The sequence below is a fragment of the Cibotium barometz genome, chromosome 2, assembly GCF_041138505.1.
Source record: "Cibotium barometz isolate CiBa-2024 chromosome 2, ASM4113850v1, whole genome shotgun sequence".
Taxonomy (NCBI): Eukaryota; Viridiplantae; Streptophyta; class Polypodiopsida; order Cyatheales; family Cibotiaceae; genus Cibotium; species Cibotium barometz.
In genome coordinates this window covers 13,843,711-13,863,346 of record NC_141047.1, presented here as the reverse complement: position 1 = coordinate 13,863,346, position 19,636 = coordinate 13,843,711, and the positions used below count along the sequence as shown (strand labels likewise).

At 41.3% G+C, this 19,636-nt stretch overlaps 1 protein-coding gene and 1 pseudogene across 2 annotated transcripts in view; both read right to left on the bottom strand.

The window, feature by feature from the left end:
- LOC147640676 (putative pentatricopeptide repeat-containing protein At3g13770, mitochondrial pseudogene) overlaps window positions 1–13,678 on the bottom strand; it is a 121,822-nt pseudogene extending 108,144 nt beyond the window's left edge. The window contains exon 1 of the transcript XR_015268189.1: window positions 13,544–13,678. The product of XR_015268189.1 is annotated as a putative pentatricopeptide repeat-containing protein At3g13770, mitochondrial pseudogene (transcript). The remainder of the gene's footprint in view (window positions 1–13,543) is intronic.
- On the bottom strand, window positions 13,383–16,223 carry LOC147640675 (uncharacterized). The gene has a single exon (XM_086814105.1). It carries the CDS (start codon window positions 16,027–16,029, stop codon window positions 13,612–13,614), a length of 2,418 nt encoding a protein of 805 aa, XP_086670231.1. The 5' UTR covers window positions 16,030–16,223; the 3' UTR covers window positions 13,383–13,611.
- Window positions 16,224–19,636: the final 3,413 nt, after the last annotated feature.

Here is a 19,636-nt window from a genome sequence, read left to right as displayed (position 1 = left end):
TGGATGTATGGATATGAATGTGGATGTGTATGTATAGATGTATGCATGTGGATGTGGATATATGAATGTGGATGTGGATGTATGGATGTGAATGTGGATGTGGATGTGGATGTATGGATGTGAATGTGGATGTGTATGTATGGATGTATGCATGTAGATGTGGATGTGGATATATAGATGTGAATGTGGATGTGGATGTGGATGTATGGATGTGAATGTGGATGTGAATGTATGGATGTATGCATATAGATGTGGATGTATGAATGTGGATGTGGATGTATGGATGTGAATGTAGATGTGGATGTGGATGTGGACGTGTATGTATGGATGTATGCATGTAGATGTGGATGTATGAATGAGGATGTGAAAATGGATGTATGCATGGATGAGTATAAAGAATAATGAATGTGAATGGGTATGGGAAATAATGTGTCATCGATATGAGTAAAGGGATGAGAATGAATACATATGAATGGAATGTGGAATAAGTAATGTGGTTTGAGGAGGTATAATATGGAAAGACGGAGTTCGATATAGAAACTGTATTTTGTGACTGTTTGTAAATGACTGTTTTATGTCAAGAATGCTGGGGAAGCATTTTGACCGTCTTATGGATTAAGGTCATGGAGACCTAACTGATAAAGTTGCAACTGCTGACGGAGAGTCAATGGAGGACGTCTCGCGTAGCAAGGTCGACCGAGGTCTTGACCAGCCTCGGTTCGATTTAAATGGTGAGCTTCCGGTACAGTGGATGAGCGACCAAGGAAGCGGCCTATGAGTGAAGCGCTAGGTCACTTGCGAAGGATCCTAGAGGGTGCTGACCATACGGTGCTCGAGCTCTGGGTCGCCGAAGATACCCACACGTGTGTCGTGGAAGATATTGGAACAAGGAATAAGAGTTGTTTTCTGAAACCGGGCATGGATCTGGTTGATTGACCTTGCTGGTCTTCAATGGATGTCCATGGCTCTTTTTATGGATCTGTTGGTTGATCTTGTTGATCTTCAACGAGAGTCCATCTTGATTTTTATAAGTGATGATTTGCCGAGTATTATGGACTAGGAACTATTGAAAAGGCCCCTGAGTGGACAGGTGGTGAGCGTTCTGGTTGCCAATGATGCCATAAATACTGTGATGAAGGAATGAGGGGAAATTAAGAATCAACCGGATAATTTGGAAGATTGTGATCAGTGATATTATGGTTTCATTAAAGGATTGTTTTAAAGTTAGCTGATGCTAAGAAAAAGGCAATTTCATATTGGGTGTGTAAGTGGTGTGGCTAGTTTTATGTTTCCTAAGAAAAAGGCAATTTCATATTGGGTGTGTAAGTGGTGTGGCTAGTTTTATGTTTGCATGAACTTCCGGCAAAGGGTATTGTGGAATCCCTTGCATCTATTGGCGTTTCAATAGATGATGATGATAAGGTGGAAGTCTGTCTACGTGGCCTCGGGCCACAATACAAGGCATTCAAGACGTCTATTCGAACTCCAGAAAACATTCCCAATTTCACAAATTTGGTGTCTATGTTGATTATAGAAGAGAAGAGCTTGGGTGAAGACCAATAGTCTTCACAAAACAAAAACAGCTCAGAGCAACAGGCCTTCTACACAAGTTCAGGAAGAGGATGCCGTAGAGGAGACCGTGGACGTGGCCAAGGAGGTGGCCGAACAGGTAATCAAAATTATGGCCAGCAGCAGCAGCAACAACAATCCCAGAATTCATAACAACAACAACAACACGCAGGTGGAAGAGGCCAATTCAGAGGGAGGAGGAGTCAAAGAGGTCGTGGAAATTGGCAAAGGCAGTATAATGATACACATGGATGCTTTTATTGTGGTAAGCCTGGACATGTGCAGGCAGATTGTTATAAGAAGCAGGGTGATATGCAAAATGGAAAATTGCAGCAAAACAACTATGCATTCTCAAGCAGAAACAATGAGGATAATGAAAGGTTGTTTGTTATGCAGCATGTTATTAATGCCATATCTGAAAATGTTGAAGCAGCACATAAAGATGATGTATGGTACGTTGATTTCAGGTGCTTCGAACCACATGACAAGTCATGGGGAGAGGTTCAAGGAGATGAAAAACATTGAAAGACCAGGTTTTGTGGACAGGGGATGACAGTGCTTATCCAATTACCCATGTTAGAGATGTGCCATTGTCTATGCAGGATGGCAAAGTGAAGTACCTTGCAGATGTACTTCATGTTCTAAATATAACAAAGAATCTGGTTTCAGTTGGCCAGATGATTGAGCAGGGTTTGTAGGTTCGAATTAACCCTGATGGTTGTTATGTTGAAGACTTTAAAGACAAGTGCAGGTTGGTTGCAAAAGGCAACAGAGTGGACATAATGTTTACATCGAATGTAAACATGCCTGAAGTGAGTGCTGCGATGTTTGTAAATGATTTAGGAATTGTTGCACACAGACATTTGGCATAAAAGAATTGGACATGTGAATGTGCAGAGAATGAAGTCTATGCAGACTAAAGGAATTGTGACAGGACTGCCAAAGTTTAAAGTTAAAGGTATGCAGAAAATATGTGAAGCATGCCAATTTGGAAAGCAAACAAAGCATGTATTTCCACGTAGCAGAAATGTGAGCAGAAATGCACTAGATGTTGTGCATTCAGATGTATGGGGTCCTATGAAGACCATGTCTATGGGAGGCTGCAGGTATTATGTGACATTTATTGATGATCACACAAGGAAAGTGTGGGTATACTTCATGAAGGAGAAGAGTGAGGTGTTCACTCATTTTAAGAATTTCAGAGTTATGGTTGAAAAGCAAACAGGGAAATATGTAAAGTGCCTACGGTCAGATGGAGAGGGAGAGTACTCCTCCAATGAGTTCTCTGAATTTTTGAAGAAGAATGGTATTCGGAGACAATTTACATGTAGATACACTCCGCAGCAAAATGGAGTTGCTGAGCGAAAAAACAGGCACATTGCTGAGATTGCGCGAGCATTGATGGAAGAGAAGAATATGCCGCATAGCTATTGGGTTGAGGTTGTTTTTGATGTAAACTGCTGTAGAAACAGCCTCAACCCAATAGCTATGCGGCATATTCTTCTCTTCCATCAATGAACATGACTCCAACTGCAGCCATACATGATGTAACTCTAGAGGAGAGGTTTACTGGCAAAAAATGTGATTTTTCTCATCTGAAAGTCTTTGGATACATTGCATATGTGCATGTGCCAAATGAGCTGAGAACTAAGATGGATCTAAAAGCTGAAAAATATGTGTTTATTGGGTATTCCCTTGAGCAAAACGGATACAGGTGTTATAACCCTACTATACATGAGTTGAGGGTAAGCAGGGATGTTGTTTTTGATGAGATGAGCAGCTGGTATGCTGCTGAAAAAGAAGCTGTTGGGGCTAATGTGAGTGAAAATGTGGTTGCACAGAATGCAAGTCAGCAATCACAGTCTCTGAGTGGACCAGGAGAGTCCTCATCTAGTGGTTCAGTTGATAGACCATGGAGTGGTAGGCTGCGTCATAATACCAGTCCTGCAAATGTGATTAGTACATCACATAAAGGCAAAGAGAAAGTGATTGAGTCCCTCAGTATGCCTGACATTTTTGCAGGGCATTCTCATGCGGATGGAGAGTCTAGTGGCTCAGAGATGAGTCTTGATGAGGATCTTGAGATACCAGCTATCTATGAGAACACCTGGTGTAAAGAAGGCTATGGAAGCTATGAATGCAAAGCTGTGAAGATCTGGGAGAGTGAAGAATCCTGTGCAGAGGTTTACCTATGATGGTTATGTGGCACATCACTATGCATACATGGCAAAAGTTGTGCAGGTTGTAGAGCCCACATGCATTGGTGAGGCTATTTTGACAATGTGTGTTGGGAGAAAGCTATGGATGAGGAGATGGATGCACTATATGGACATGAGACTTGGGATTTAGTGCAATTGCCTGAAGGCAAGAAAGCCATTAGATGCAAGTGGGTGTACAAAGTAAAACATAACAGTGATGGAAGCATAAGCAGGTACAAGGCTAGATTGGTAGCCAAAGGATATGTGCAAACGTATGGCATTGATTATGAGGAAACTTTCAGCCCAGTTGCCAAGATGGCAACAGTGAGAGTTGTGATAGTAGTGGCTGTGTCAAAGCAATGGTCTTTATATCAGATGGATGTAAAGAATGCATTCTTGCATGGGGATTTGCAGGAAGAGGTGTATATGTTGCAGCCACCTGGTTATGAGGATGTGTCACCCCGAGCATGTTTACAGGTTGAAGAAAGCCTTGTATGGCTTAAAATAAGCACCAAGAGCATGGTCTGACAAGATTTATGAATATCTTGTCACTATTAGCTTTCATGTAGCCAATGCAGATTTCTCACTGTATGTGAAACACAGTGATAGAGGGGTTGTGCTTGTTGTCATCTATGTAGATGACCTGATCATTACGGGGGACCATGATGTTGAGATCTTTGATGTAAAGATCTTGCTTAGACAGAAGTTTGAGATGAAGGATCTGGGGGAGCTAAGATATTTCTTGGGCATTGAGGTGATTAGGTCACCACATGGTATTGGATTACTGCTGCAGCGACAGTATGGCTTGGACATGTTATCCAAGTATGGTATGACAAGCTGTAAGCCTATCTCAGTGCCATTGGATCACAATGGCAAGTTGAGTGCAGATTCAGGAGAGATTTTGGAGGATCCTACTATGTATAGGCGCATAGGGGGGTTTTTTGCGAGCTTTTTTTGCCTAGCTTTTTGGAGCAATGAACAAGTAGTCCGAGCTTTGCAAAGGACCAAGAACTTACTATGAGCTTTGTAAAGGACCAAGAACTTACTTACATATAAATAACAAGCTTTGAAAGATCAACAATATAAATTTCAGTCTTTTAAAGATCTAGTCCATAAAAATATTAATTACAAAGTCTTTTGATCCACATCATACTTATTGATATAATTACATATATATATATATATATCTATCTAAATTCATGCATCTCATACATATACACATATAAAATATACATACACATACATACATGCAAGAGCTGCCTACATACTAACATATATACATACATACATACATACATACTTTCTTACTTACTTAAATATAAAAAACAATCCTTTAAAGATAAAAAATGTATATACCGATCGTTAAAGTTCCAAACCATGAAAATCTCGATTACAAAGTCTTTTGATCCACATCATACTTATTGATATAATTATATATATACATATATCTACCTAAATTCATACACCTCGTGCATATACATATACATACATACATACAAGAGCTACCTACGCACTAACATATATACATACATTACATACATACTTTCTTACTTACTTAAATATAAAACACAATCTTTTAAAGATCAAAAATGTATATATCGATCTTTAAAGTTCCAAAGTCTTTTGATCCACAAATTATAGCATTCTTTTTCGTATCATCCCGACCTATCCTCTAATGAGAAATCTCCCAGACATGCTTTGGCTACCTCCATGTCATTCTCTATCCCCATATAATGCCTTTTTAACTCTTGGCATGCACGTCCCAAGCCTCCACATCCCACAAAAACGTCCAAGATACCATCTCCTTCACTTGAGAAGGTCTCCACTAGTCACCTACAATGAGGTAGCTTGGTTGAGGAAGCTACTTGCAGATTTGGGTCTATCAGTGGATAGACAAGTTGTCATTTTCTGTGACAACATTAGCAGTATACAGTTGGCCAGGAACCCAGGTTTTCATGCTCGCACGAAGCATATAGAGGTCCACTACCATTTTGTCAGAGAGAAGGTTTTGGTAGGAGACATTGACCTTGTTTATGTCAGCACATAGGATCAGGTCGCTGACATCTTCACCAAAGCATTGGGTACAGAGAAGCTCCGTAGATTTAGGGCTTTGCTTGGTGTACATGAGATGGAGTTGAGCTCGAGGGGGAGTGTTGAGATATCGAGCTCATCTAGTGAGGCGTGGACACTGATGACCTGCCTGGGGGATAGGCCCCACACTTACACCACTGGCATGGCTGGTGAGATCATGGGTGATATGCGGCCAGTGGGATGACAGGCTATGTGACAGCCATTCTAGAGACTGGCATAGTTATAGCACCAGCTCATTTAGTTGGGTTCACACTAGAGAGAACCCTAGTATATATTTGGTTGAGTACCTTTCATATTGTGTGTACTCTTATCTTTGTATATGGTGTGTTGAGTGTTGAGTGAAGAAGTGTTGAGTGTTGAGTGAAGAAGAAGAAGATTTTCAGCCTCTCACCTTGTGTGTTCTCTTTTAGGGTTTTATGAGTGTGTGTGTGCTTGCAAGAGCTCAAGATCCCTTCCCCCTGCATCTTTTCATTATTAAGTACATACACTCTTGTGGCACACACTTCTGCCCAATAATAGTATGGCATGTTCTTTTCATTAAGCATTGCCCTAGCCACATCACCAATGACTCTATTTTTCCTCTCAGTTCTTTTCATTAAGCATTGCCCTAGCCACATCACCAATGACTCTATTTTTCCTCTCAGCAACACCATTTTGCTAAAGTGTGTACCTGCAAGCTAGTTGCCTTCTTATGCCATTCCTGCAAGCTAGTTGCCTTCTTATGCCATTCTTTCTCAAGAAGTTCTCAAAAGCATGTGAAGTGTATTCACCACCTCCATCTGTCCTCAAACATTTTATCCAATAGCCATACTACTTCTCTGCAAAAGCTTTGAAGTCCATAAACTTTCCCAACACTTCACTCTTCTCTTTGAGAAAGTAAATCCAAGTCATTCTATTGAAATCATCAATGAATGTCACATAATACATGTTGCCTTTAATGGATGGGTTTTGTGCAGGACCCCATACATCACTATGAACAATCTCAAGTGGCATGCTACTCATGTTGCCTTCTTTACGAAATGGCAACCTTGCTTGCTTTCCAAACTGGCAAGCATCACATACATGCATATACTGCCATCATACTTGAAACTAGGTAGCCCACCAATAATGCCTCTTGCCTGCATGTTCTTTAACTTTTGTACATTCACATGTCCAATCCTTTTATGCCACATTTCAATGTCTTGTACCACATTTCAGCTTTTAGTGAACATAGCCAATTTCAACTTAGGAATCCCAGCATCCAATTTAATAACCTGCCTTCTTTCTTACCTTTGGCAATGACTCTACATCCATTTTTGAAATCCTCAACGAAGCAACCATGCTCGTTGAAATGAACCTATAAACCTTGCTCAACCATTTGACCAACTGAGGCCAAACTCTTTGTAATAGAAGGCACATATAAGACGTCTGACATAGACTTCATTTCACCATTGTGCATCACCAATGGCACACTCCCAACATGAGTGATAGCATGCTGAGAATCATCACCTATCTCCACATAGCCTTTCACATCCATTGGCTTCATATGTTAAAACCATTCGCCCATGACAAGTCATATGGTGTGATGCTCCAGAGTCCATATACCAAGTGTCACCATGTGTCATCATAGACCCCACAACATGTTTCATGGCAAACAAGTGATTTGCACTACCATCATGACTGCTTGATGTAAAATTTTCACTATTTGCATAATTTCCACCATGTTGTGCTCCAAAATTTCCACTATTTGCATAATTTCCACCATGTTGTGCTCTACCCCCTGTCAAATCATTTTGTTACAGTAACAGTCAACGAGCCATATGACCAAACTTTCCATAGTAATGGCATTCCACATTTTGCATAGATGCTTGTTGGCCTTGCCAACGTCCTCTTCCACGAGAATTACCTCTACCTCTTTGAGGTGAATATCCACGACTACCTCTAGCACCATATGAAGGCTGAAAATTCTATTGTGGTGACCTCTCCTGCCATCCACGACCTCTTGATGCAGATCTCCCCCTGTCTCTAAATCCCCTTTGTGATGAATAGAAAGCCTAATTCCTACCATGATCATCATGGCTAGTAGATGCATCATGAAAAGGGTCACTAAGTTTGATTTCCTTAACAAGCAAGAGTGAAACCAACTCATCAAAATCTGGTAAACCTATACTCCAAACAGAGATAGATGTATCAAAAGACTTGTACTCTTTGCCAAGACCACGTAAGGCAATGTCTACCAAATCATCATAAGGCATGGGAGCATTGATAGTTGCCAATGCATCTGCATACTTCTTAATCTCTTGTACATAATCATGAATACTCCTTCCTTTCCACTTCACATTGTGAATCTGTCGTCTCAACAACTGAGACTTACGAGCACTAGTATCTATATCAAACAGCTCTACCAAAGTATCCCATGCATCCTTGGGATTCTTAGCATCATGTATATGTATGAGTATAGCATCCGAGATGCATATAGACAAGTAATGCAAAACTTTGTATGCTCTCTTTGTCCATTGTTTATGAGCTGCAACTTGTTGTTGTGTAGGTTGCTGGGGTAGATCCGTCGGCTTTGGCTCCGCACCTGTAACAAGGTTCCAAAATCCTTTTCCTTTCAAAAAGCTTTTGATCCTGTACTTCCATGCGTGGAAGTTCTTTCTATCCAACTTCTCGCCCACAATCTGTACTAGGTTTTCTGACATATTTGCTCAAATGTAAATGCACCTTCTTCCTCAGCTCAACCACACTCTAATAAGTGTCCCAGGTACTCCAAAGTACTCAACCAACTTCACTGTTGATATAGAAAATCACACTGAGTGCATTCAAATCATACGCAATCCAAAATACCCTGTTTTGGCGCAAATTTCGAGGCCTCCAAATGCTTCAAATTGTTATATAGTGGTTCAATCAAGTGTTGATAACTTGCATTTACACCCGAACAAGCTCAATATTGCATATTAACACCAACCAAGGTGCATACATACCAGAAATATCAAATCCCCTTCTCTGTTTTGAGAAAAACCAGTAAAACTAGTAGAAAAAGTGCTCTAATTTCTTCAAATCTTGTCCAAATTGAGGGACTAGGCATTCATTAGCTTAGCAATGATGTCTACTAACTCCATGTAAAGGAAATTAGACCAATTGTCAAAATTGAGTGAGTAATTAGTCGATTAACGACCCTTTGTTTCACTAATCATAATTAACAACACTCTTAATCAGGTCATAATTGGTTCCCAAATGCATAATTGCTCCAACAAAACTCATAGCATCTTTCTCCTCTATGTGTGGCATAATATTGCTAAGAAATTTGTGCAAGGAATCAATCAACCAAGCCTTAATTGGACCTCAACCAAGTAAAAAGGTAAAAACCTACTCTGTTTTAGCCTCCCAAGCTGCGCCGCCTGTAATTAGGGAAAATTGAGGAGTTATGTGTGGCTAATGATGGTATATATGAGTTTCCAACACCCCTAGGCATGCACCCACCATCAACCTTGTGATTTTTGCAAAAGACCGGCTCCAATTGCATAAAAAATGAGCATCTATTCATTGTTTTTGTGAGGGCTTCAAACCAGATTTTTTCCAACACTTCAATGCATCACACTTGCTCCAGAATCACTCTAGGGCTTGCACATGAGTTGCCAACACATTCCCATTGCCAGATACATGAACCTTTGCCAGATTTGCAACCATTTGCAACATACATTCACCGCTATCAAGCTTCAATAGAGAGCTTGCAAAACATAATTTTTCATTGCTTTGGGCAACTCAAATCTAATACTGTTTGTGATTTTGCACCTGCAATCCACTCAAGGGTGTTTAGCTTTCTTTACCTGGTAGACCAAGCTCTTAGATTTGGTGAAAATCGGTGTGCTCCAAGCTTCACAGCTCCAATGGCAAGCTCCACAGCTTTTCTTCACAGTTTCTTCTCCCTCTTCTCTCACTCACTCACTCATAAACCCTAATAAAGAGCACCTTGCTCTGATACCATGATGAAAAACAGGTAGAGGGAGAGGGAACACACACACAGGAGCAAACCCTAATGTATTACTCAAACCCTAGCCATAGAGGGAAGCCATGTCCCATCTCACACAATGCATAAAGCCATAATAGAAAAGCTACAACACACTACTTGTGTTGTGTCCACACACTGGTAACCCTAGCTACTGTCCACACAACTATGACCATCTGGACGCGGTCATTTATGTCTCACACATGCTACTACTTAGCATGCTAACACATAATGCAGCTAGCACAAGCTGTCATCGAGCTTGAATCTCAACAAATCCTAACTTGTATCTCTTTCAGGAACGCGGTTTGGTCACATTGATTATCCTTTATGTGGATGATCTCATTCTCACTGGCGGTCATGTGGAGCACAAAGCAGTGACAAAGGCTGCCTTGTCAAAGAGTTTGAGATGACTGACTTAGGCTTACTGCGTTTCTTCTTGGGATTGGAGATTTGGCAAACCCAGAAGGGGGTTCTTTGTTTCTCAGCAGAGTAGTATGTTCATGAGTTGCTAGAGACCTTTGGGATGGAGAACTACAAGCCTATTACTTCACCAATGGACCCAAACACCAAACTTACAGTGAATGATCCTTGTGAGCAGGTTGATGCCTCTATGTATCGAAAGCTCGTTGGTTCATTGATTTGGTTGCTAAACACCAAATTGGACTTGAGCTTTCCTGTTGGGCTGCTGAGCTCATTCATGCAGACGCCTTTGAAGACTCATTGGGACGCAAGATTGCAGATCTTGAGGTATCTACAAGGTACGAAGGACCTTGGACTCTTCTATAATACTAGAGGGGGAATGACGGATGGAGTTCGACTCCAAGGTTGGAGTGACTCAAATTGGGGAGGAGAACTAGACACGAGATCTACATCAAGCGACGGATTTACCCTTGGTTTAGGAGCTATTTCATGGATTAACAAGAGGCAGCCAACTATTGCCTTGTCATCTACAGAGACAGAGTACCGGGCTACTTGCAAGGTTATGTGGCTACAGAGGTTTCTTGGCAAGATTGGGTCTCCACACAGAAGGAACCCACAGTCATCCAGTGCGATAACCAGAGCTGTATAGCTATTGCTCGGAACCCGATCTTCCATGCCCGAACCAAGCACATAGAGATACAGTATCACTTTGTTCTTGAGAAGATTGGGCTGGTGACATCTTGCTTGTTTATTGTTCAACGACGAAGGACGATGCAGCGGACCTCTTCACGAAGTCTCTACACCTCAGGCTATGCTCCGACAGCACTCCAGGTCACTAGGGTTGGTTCCACATCCAGGAGTTGAGAGGGGGTGTTAGCAGTCATCTCCTGCCTATACAGTGAGGGCCCTTGTTGTGGGTGTGCCCACCCAGAGCTTTTTTCATTTTTTTCCATTTTTTCCATGATTTCACCATTTTTTCCTGGACGTGGGACAGTTTTTTGCTGGCCGACTGATGATGTGCTAGGTGACTAATGTATGTCCTGGCCGACTGCATTTTTTACAGTTGTGGACATCAAGAGCAAGTTGTTGGCTATTTTGACTTGGCCGACCAGCATCATCTGGGGGGTGGTATAAATACCACCGTTGCCCCCACCTCCTATTTTGTGTATATAGCAGAGTTTATACAACTTCTCTCTCTACACTTCTGCATTTTGTTCTCTACAACACTTCTCATATATTCGTTGTGCATTCTGACAGAGAGATGACACTCGACAAAGCCACTAAGTTATGCAGAGCTCGACGCCCCAAACCCCATGGCCCTCGCCCACGACCACGCCACCATAGGAGGATCCGGGCCATTATCTCCCAACATTGCAGAACCTTCTCGCGCTGGCTCAGTTTTACCACCTTGAGCACCGTGTCACACCGGCCCACATGAGGGATGTATTAGGGTGATATGAGAGCTCTCTGCTCATGTACCTAGATAAGATTTTATAGTTCTAGATTTTTGTTATCTTTCTTTATTATTATTTTGTACCCAAGATGAGGTACCTCATGGATATGATGTAACCTTTTGGTCTCATAGGTCATTTTGGCCTTTTGAAGACGTTAATACAACTCTCTCTTTCTCTCTCTCTCTCTCTCTCTCTCTCTCCATACACACACACACACACACACACAACATACTGGAACCCGAGACAAAAACACAAGAGCCATAGATCCACCTTGGTAGTACAACTGCTCATTCTCTCCCCTACTCCAACTTGATGGCACTCAAAGATAAGTAAAGAACACATGCTTGTTTACCATCTAAATTGAAGGTTTAATATTCTTTGCATTTTTATCATTGCTTCAATTAATACATTTGCTAGAAGTTTACAGCATTAACATGAGATATACTATGACCCTAGGACCCGTGAACAATTAATTGCTTTCCTCCGTTCAGATCAACATTTCTTTCACGCAATGATGTGCACACTCTCTAACAATATTGAAGAGACATTTTCAAAAGCCAAATATATGCCATCTCATAGCACAATATTAACAACAATAAAAGCAACAAATATCAAAATGTAAACTGCATATAGAGAGAGTTGATTCCAAACAACCGTGTACAATTGTTTACAAGTCTCTCTCCCCACTAATCTAGATTACACAATCTCCGAATAGAAACTCAATATGATCAAGAGTACTCTTTGTGCTCAAGCTTACATAACACAATTCTTGAAAACCTTGAGCTTGTTCGCTGACCTAGCAACCCATGCAAGTATGAAGTTTTGAAGTATTGACTCTAGACCCAGAACAAAAAAAACATAAGTCTTTGCCAAAGGGGATTAAACATTTACACCTACATTGTAGAATCTCACTGAAGATTAGTAAAAGTTTGATATTGAAATTTGAAAAACGAAAATGATAAAAAAACAAAAAATTGGAAAAACGATAATGATAAAAGGTCCCCATTCAAAGTGTGGAGAAAAAGAACATATGCATCCAGTCACAACATAAACTTACAATAACAACTCAATTCATAAATACAAGAGAGTAAAATATATGTAATTAGAACAATCACAGAGTAAAGGAGCCTTTTAGGCAATGCTCTCGGAGACGATCGACATGGCATCAGTTCTGACCGCCCGTCTCCAATTAGTCATCATCAAGGCCTCCAATCAAAAAAAATCAGTGGCCAATATTTAAATGCAGTTAACAAGCGCAGCATCGAGCCAAGCCAACTTAAACAACAAGGGCAACATTGACGCACACGGATCCTCCTCATGGTTCAAAGAATAACCCTTCTGTTCAGGCAATGCTTAGATCTTGCAACAGTAGGAATAAGAGTATGTGTGTATGCACACACAACATGTGCGTCTGTGTGCGCGCGAGCACATGTACAATCATGTGCAAAATTCATGCACAAACATGCAGATCGTTCTACTATATGAGCAAACAAAAAACTAAAAAACAACCATGTTAAATTCCTGCAAGAGACCATTCTATTATACTACGACAGGTAGCTGAGCCAGAGCAAACAAAAAACTAAAAAACAACTGTCTTAAATTCCTGCAAGAGACCATCACCTAACATGACAAGCTTTCAAAAAGTTTCAAAACACCGTGAAATGCTCAGGAATAAAGCTAAATTCCTTAAGTACAAACAGCAAACAGGACCTATGCTTCTCTTCTGAATCTAAACTTCATGAGACAACTAATCAAACAAGCTCTTTTGCGTGCAGCGAGGAAAAGCACGTAAGAAGTAGAGAAGAAGTAGAGAGGGTAAGTACCTATGCTTTCTTGCCTCTATAAACTCATACCCAAAGGGAGCAAAGTCATACAATAATGCTAGTTAATTTCACACATGCCTCCTCTTTTGTGTCCTCCTTCCTGTTTCCTTCCATGTCATCCATATCACACCTCCCTTGTCTTCATCCTTTGCCTTGTCATCACCCTCTTGATCCTCTCCCTTGTCATCATCCTTTCCCATCTCGCCCTCCTCTTCATGCTCTCCCATCTCGTCCTCTATGAATGGCTTGACATTGTATCCCATAGGGATCATGTCAAGTAACAAATCCTGTTCATCGCAACCAGCATCCTTAAATATGTCCTCACAAGTCCTAGAGAGCTGCAGCAACTTAGGAAGAACATTTGCATCTCGCATATTCTTCGACTGAAGGTGCTTGAAGGAAGAAAGGCCATAGGCCACTACAGTGTTATGATTGACTTTAACATCAGGCTTCCCTCTGTGGCCAATTTGGAAAAAAAAATCTGCACAGGAATCTGCCCTTGTATCATCCTGAAGATCTTCTATTTCTTGGTTGAAGGACCGCTCATTCCTCTGGTTTTTGATCCGTCCTATAATGGAAGTAGTCCCATGAAAAACTGCCTGGTTTTGACACTGAATGACCTTCGCAGCTCTTGGCTGCACAGGACGCTCACGAGGGCCAACTGGCGAGGGGCCAAAACGACCAGGAAGGGCAAAGTCAAGAACGCGCTCAGTCCTCCTCACAACTAGTGCAGTACACCTAACAAAGGCCCTCTCCAATAGTTGCTGAGAAAATTCCACAGACGTTGAGGTGAAAGAGTTGAAGAAAAGAGTTGTTTCCGTGTTCACAAGATTAGCCTTCAACTCCTCCACAACACCGCTCCCAAACATGGCATTCAAGAAGGTGGCCATCGTCACAGGTTGGATGTAGTCTTTACTCTTTGTGCACTCATGCATAGCTAGCATGATAATAATCCTGGCCACCATCTCCCCCCTAATACCTTCATGCACCAAGCCATCTAGGCAAACCTCCGTCAGCTTGTCTAGAAAATCACCCAGAAATTTATCATTCTCGGCATGCAGCAACTTAGCAGCACCAGCAGCAAGAGCCGGCTCCACAGCCGCTGCCGTGTAGACTCTTCGCCTGTCCTCTGTTATCTTCACGATAGTTCTCATGTGCTTTGCCACAAGTTGCTGTGGAAGAGTCCCCCACGCAACCACATCTAATCCCACAATACAGGCAAAAACAGCTATTGCTATGTCCCGAGTCACCCAGCCTGGCTTTGTGATATCAATGTTCTTCCCAAGCAACTTCATCTTTGCCAACAGAATGGTTGCGCCCAGCTTGTCAGTTGTGTCGACTGAATCATAGTATGCTGCCCAGAGTGGCCTCCCATATCGTATCACATGTGTAGGATCTGTGCTTACATCATCCTCACTGCTGCTAGCCTGGGCAAGAATATCACTCTTTCCAATCAAATAAATGGGATGGTAGACAGTGAAAGGGTGAGCCAACCTCACACGTGCACTTGCATCTTCCTCTGCTGCTGCTGCTAGGTCTGCCACTTCTCTATCAGTGCCCAGCACTAGACTGAAAAAGCTGCTGCCTCTCGGAATACTTCTTAATGACCTCCTGAACTTTGTAAAATTGTAACCTAGCTCTCCTGCTTCGTCTACACACAAAAGAAGCCTCTTATTCTCCAGCTTCTTTATGTCTTCCTTGAAGACCTGCTCATACTTTTCTTCATCCCATTCTGGAAATTCTAAAGATCTGAGAATTTGCTGGAACTGATTGAATATTTCAGTTTGGAGGGACTGTCCTTTCTCCTGTGCGTGTATCCATGCTTCACATGTCATTTCAGTATGCTGATTGAAGACTGCCATGATGCTAGCAACAAGTGCCACAAAGGTTTTCTCACTGGATTGTGGGTTCTGCATAATGTCTGCTAGCTGCTCAGTGCGTCTCGGGAACCCAGTCTGCTCCTTTCCCATGCATGATATGTAAAAAACATAGAACTCCTTCCGCCACAGCTCGCAAATCAATCTTGACTTGCCCCATCCGCTGCTTTGAACCAAAGCAACCAGCGGCGCATACCTCTCATTGCGGTTCCATGAACTGGCATAATCCTGCAACTGCTGAGCCACATGGGTAAGTGCCTTCTCTGGAGCGACGTACTGAGTATCCCAGGCACGCTTTGCAGCCTCCATGTCCTGATCCCAGATCTTCTGCTGAAGCAAAGCATCCTTATCCTTTCGCTTGACAGCAGGGAAAAGGCCCAGAACATCGCCATAGGTTTGGCAGTTTGCTAAGCGTTCCAGACAAGATCTTGGATCGATGCAGTCCACAGACTCCAAGTCAAGTCTTATACCCAATGATTGCAAGAACGCCGCAAAGCTCTCCTGATCTCTAGTGATTACTGCTCTCCAAGGCTCAGAATTTAAGTAAATATCTATGAGTCCAGAGTGGAATCCATCAGCTTCGTTCTTTCCTGGGCGAAGGGTCGCCATGGCTTCAAAACCCACAAGAACGGCGGACAAAGGGCGATTTAACCCACAAGATTAAGGATAACCTCACAAAGAATAACCTCACACAGCATGAATGGGCGCCGCATGAAACAGCCGCATATGCGGGAGACGATGATCTTCCACAGGTTGTTTCGACGATAGGAGCCCGCCCTTGTTCCTTTGTTCTGGCTTCTTCCCTACATTCAAATAGTCTTAAACGCGCCCTGTCGGCGACTCCTGTAATTAATTAATTACTTGGTGTGTATTTTTGTAAGGTCCAAATTTCAAAATAGAAATGGCATTCCTTTTTATTTAGGAAATATCAACACTTGTCCGCCTATCTGCTTGGCATGTTGACGGGTTTATTATAGTGGAATTCCTTTCTCCCATCGTGGGGGCCAACCCATAGAAGGTTCTCTCTCGCAATGTGAAGCATCAGATTTCCTCTTCTGTAATTATAAAGGGTTGCTGTGATGGCAGAAGAGTCAACGTTGTGTGCATCCTCGTGGTTGTCGTTGTTTCAAAATTTCAGCCTGTTGTGATTATAAAAACTTTAAGTCTGGAAGAGTCAATGTTGTGTGCATCCTTGTGGCTGTCGTTTCAAAATTTCAGCCTGTTGTAAAATTGTTGTGATTATAAAACAAGACACAATAGGATCCTATGGCCATGGCGAGCGCGATTGGAATGCACGTTTTCTCACCTCAACCAAGGGAAGTTAAGGTCTCTAGAATCCCCTTTTAGTGATGTGCTATTTTTACTACTTATTTTTGCTAAAATGGATGGTTGGAAGGCAAAATGAGGTCTATTTTTGAAACCCTTTGGTATATGAGCTATAGGGATGGTCTATATGTAGTAGATAAAACAGGTCCAAAAAATTCCTTCACAGATTTCAACATCGCCATTTGTGGAGAATCACCATCTTGAAAAATGCTCCCAATTAAAATCTACGTAGATGGCCTTGTGCAAGGCATTTAGTAGACCATGTTTATCATGCTAGATCACTTCTTCACCTCTATTTCAATGCCTGAATTCACCAAAATAAGATGGCGATTCTGTAATTACAGAGTGCTGCTAGGAGCTCAAAATTGATCAAAATGACAAACCCTCACTCTGACAGGGTCTTGGGACCTAGGCCCACCCACTATGCAGATGGCAGTTAGAAGTTAGTTACAGACTACAGAATCCCCATCTCTCTCCAACCTCAGTTGGATGCGAAGATTTGGTCCTCCCATAATAGAATAGCAATCCTACTGCTCCTGAAAACTACTTTTGACCAATTCTGGTCCTAATCTACCCAATATAACTCATGTAAAAACCTTCTAAGGCATTGATAATGTAGGAATAAGGAATAAATGATGGCTCACTTATGAGCACTTACCTCTCCCGCTCTTGTGTGCCTAACCTGCACCTATTGCTAGCACACAAAACAAAAAGAGAAAACACAAGACAAAAAATAAGTTAAAGCCTACTAAATACAACATAACTTACCTCTCCCGCTCTTGTGTGCCTAACCTGCACCTATTGCTAGCACACAAAACAAAAAGAGAAAACACAAGACAAAAAATAAGTTAAAGCCTACTAAATACAACATAACTTGAAATGACACAACAATGATGCAAAAACAAAGGTAAAGAAGTCTAAGCTAAGAGTAAGCTAAGACTATGCTAATGGCAATTAAAAGAATAAACTAAGGCTCGTCTAAAGACAAACTAAAGCTAAGCTAAAGCTAGTCTAAAGGAAAACTAAAGCTAAGGCTAAAGCTACAGCAAAACTAGTGCTAAGATAATACCAAGCTAAAGGTAAACCAAAGCTAATCTAGTGCTAAGGAAATGCTAATCGAACGATGGGAGTGTCTTAACCACACGAATGGGGTTTTTGGAGGGTTTTTGAAGAACCCACAACTCAACAAGAAAACAACTATGCTATCACTACCGTATGTACTGAATGCCTTGGGATCACACACCCAACCCTTCTTCCCAATCCACTAGTTTTGCAACCAAATGCAGCTAACTCATGAGCCCACTGGTCACCTAATAAATCATGAGTGATCCTATGAGAAATGCTAATGATCCTAAAGATTAAACACAAGCCCATAACTAATAAAACAAAGTAATGACTTCAATGCACAAACCCACGAGCTTAATCACTCAATCACATGCCCATTTCATGAATGGAAACATTCAAAAGAGAGCCCACAAGCTAGTTAATGCATGCATCAAATGACTAAAATCGATTAATTAATCATTAGCTACACACACTCTACTTGATGGAGAGTACACTAAGTGCGCCTGCAACCCCCTTTACAATTATTAGTTTTCTCTTTGAATTCACTTAGGCACTAGTGCTCATGAGCACATCCTAGGCATGCTAAACATCAATATTCCAACATTTTAAACCTGAAATTAAGATAAATTTTTAGAAATTTATTTACATGAGGGATATTTAAATCCAATTTTGGAAAAAATCTGTAAGTTCCTTAAGAGAAACGGGTTAGTTTTATCTACTTCAAATTTACAAGTAAGGGGGTTTTCAAATACCTCTTGAACGCATGTTGTATTTATGATTTCTGTATAGTGCACTCCCCGGGTTGAAGCCCTTCCAAAATATGGAATAAGGAAGTACATGGTTAGGTAGCATTGTAGCATAGTTAGCCTCCTTTTCATTGCATATTGGTTGTCCTACTTGGTGCTCCTTCTCGTTCACTATACTTGACATATCGACTTGCCAATTTGAGAAAGAGGCTTCATGTGGGCTCACCAACTTGCTACATGGGTTGAATTGTGCTAGTTGTGTTGTATGGGTGAACGGGGTTACACCCTCAGGTATGCAACGTTTATTCTCATCTAGCATATTGACCATGTAGCTTTGCTTGACCCTAGAAATCCAACTAAGAAACTCTTCTAAGACCTATAGTGTTTATGGTCATAACTTATGAAAATGATAGCTTCATAGTCATTTACTACCTTAACACAAGAATAAGTAATTTGACATGATAGACATAGTCTACTAAGTGTCTTGCACCTACCCATCAAGTCAAATTTGAATTGGGACCATTCACCAAGATGGCGATTCTGTAATCTAGTGGGAATTCTTAAGAGCTATTTCATTGGGTGTGTATCGACTACCCATAGAGTACAAAGGACATCTTAAATGGCCCCCCAACTACCACTCATTCCAGAGAAGAATAGCCAAAACAACACAACTTTGAAATCAATTTTTTTCCTGCAAATAACATCACAAAGACATACTTTGCACTCACAAAGAAAAACATAAAATGAAAGATCATATGTATTCTTAGACATCTTGCCATTTGCGTATTATTTGGGACTTCTACTACACTTTTCTAAAGAATACATTTCATGGAAATGGGTATAACTTTTGCATCGTAACTTTTATTGTAGATGTTTTTTGATAGAAATAAAGAGTGAGTCACTCTACAAAGCACTTCATGGACCACAATATTCAATGTGGCTATGCCAGCCTTGGAGTTTGCTTTTCCAAATTGGACCAGAAGACCTCCGTTTGATGCTCTGAAGTTAGGGTGTTCTAGAAGTCTATTTTTGTACATTTTTTACTCAAACTTGCTGCATTGTCTTGCATATAATTCATT

Excerpts from the sequence above, each read along its gene's own strand:
- LOC147640675 (XM_086814105.1), bottom strand. The coding sequence starts at position 16,029 with ATGGCGACCCTTCGCCCAGGAAAGAACGAAGCTGATGGATTCCACTCT.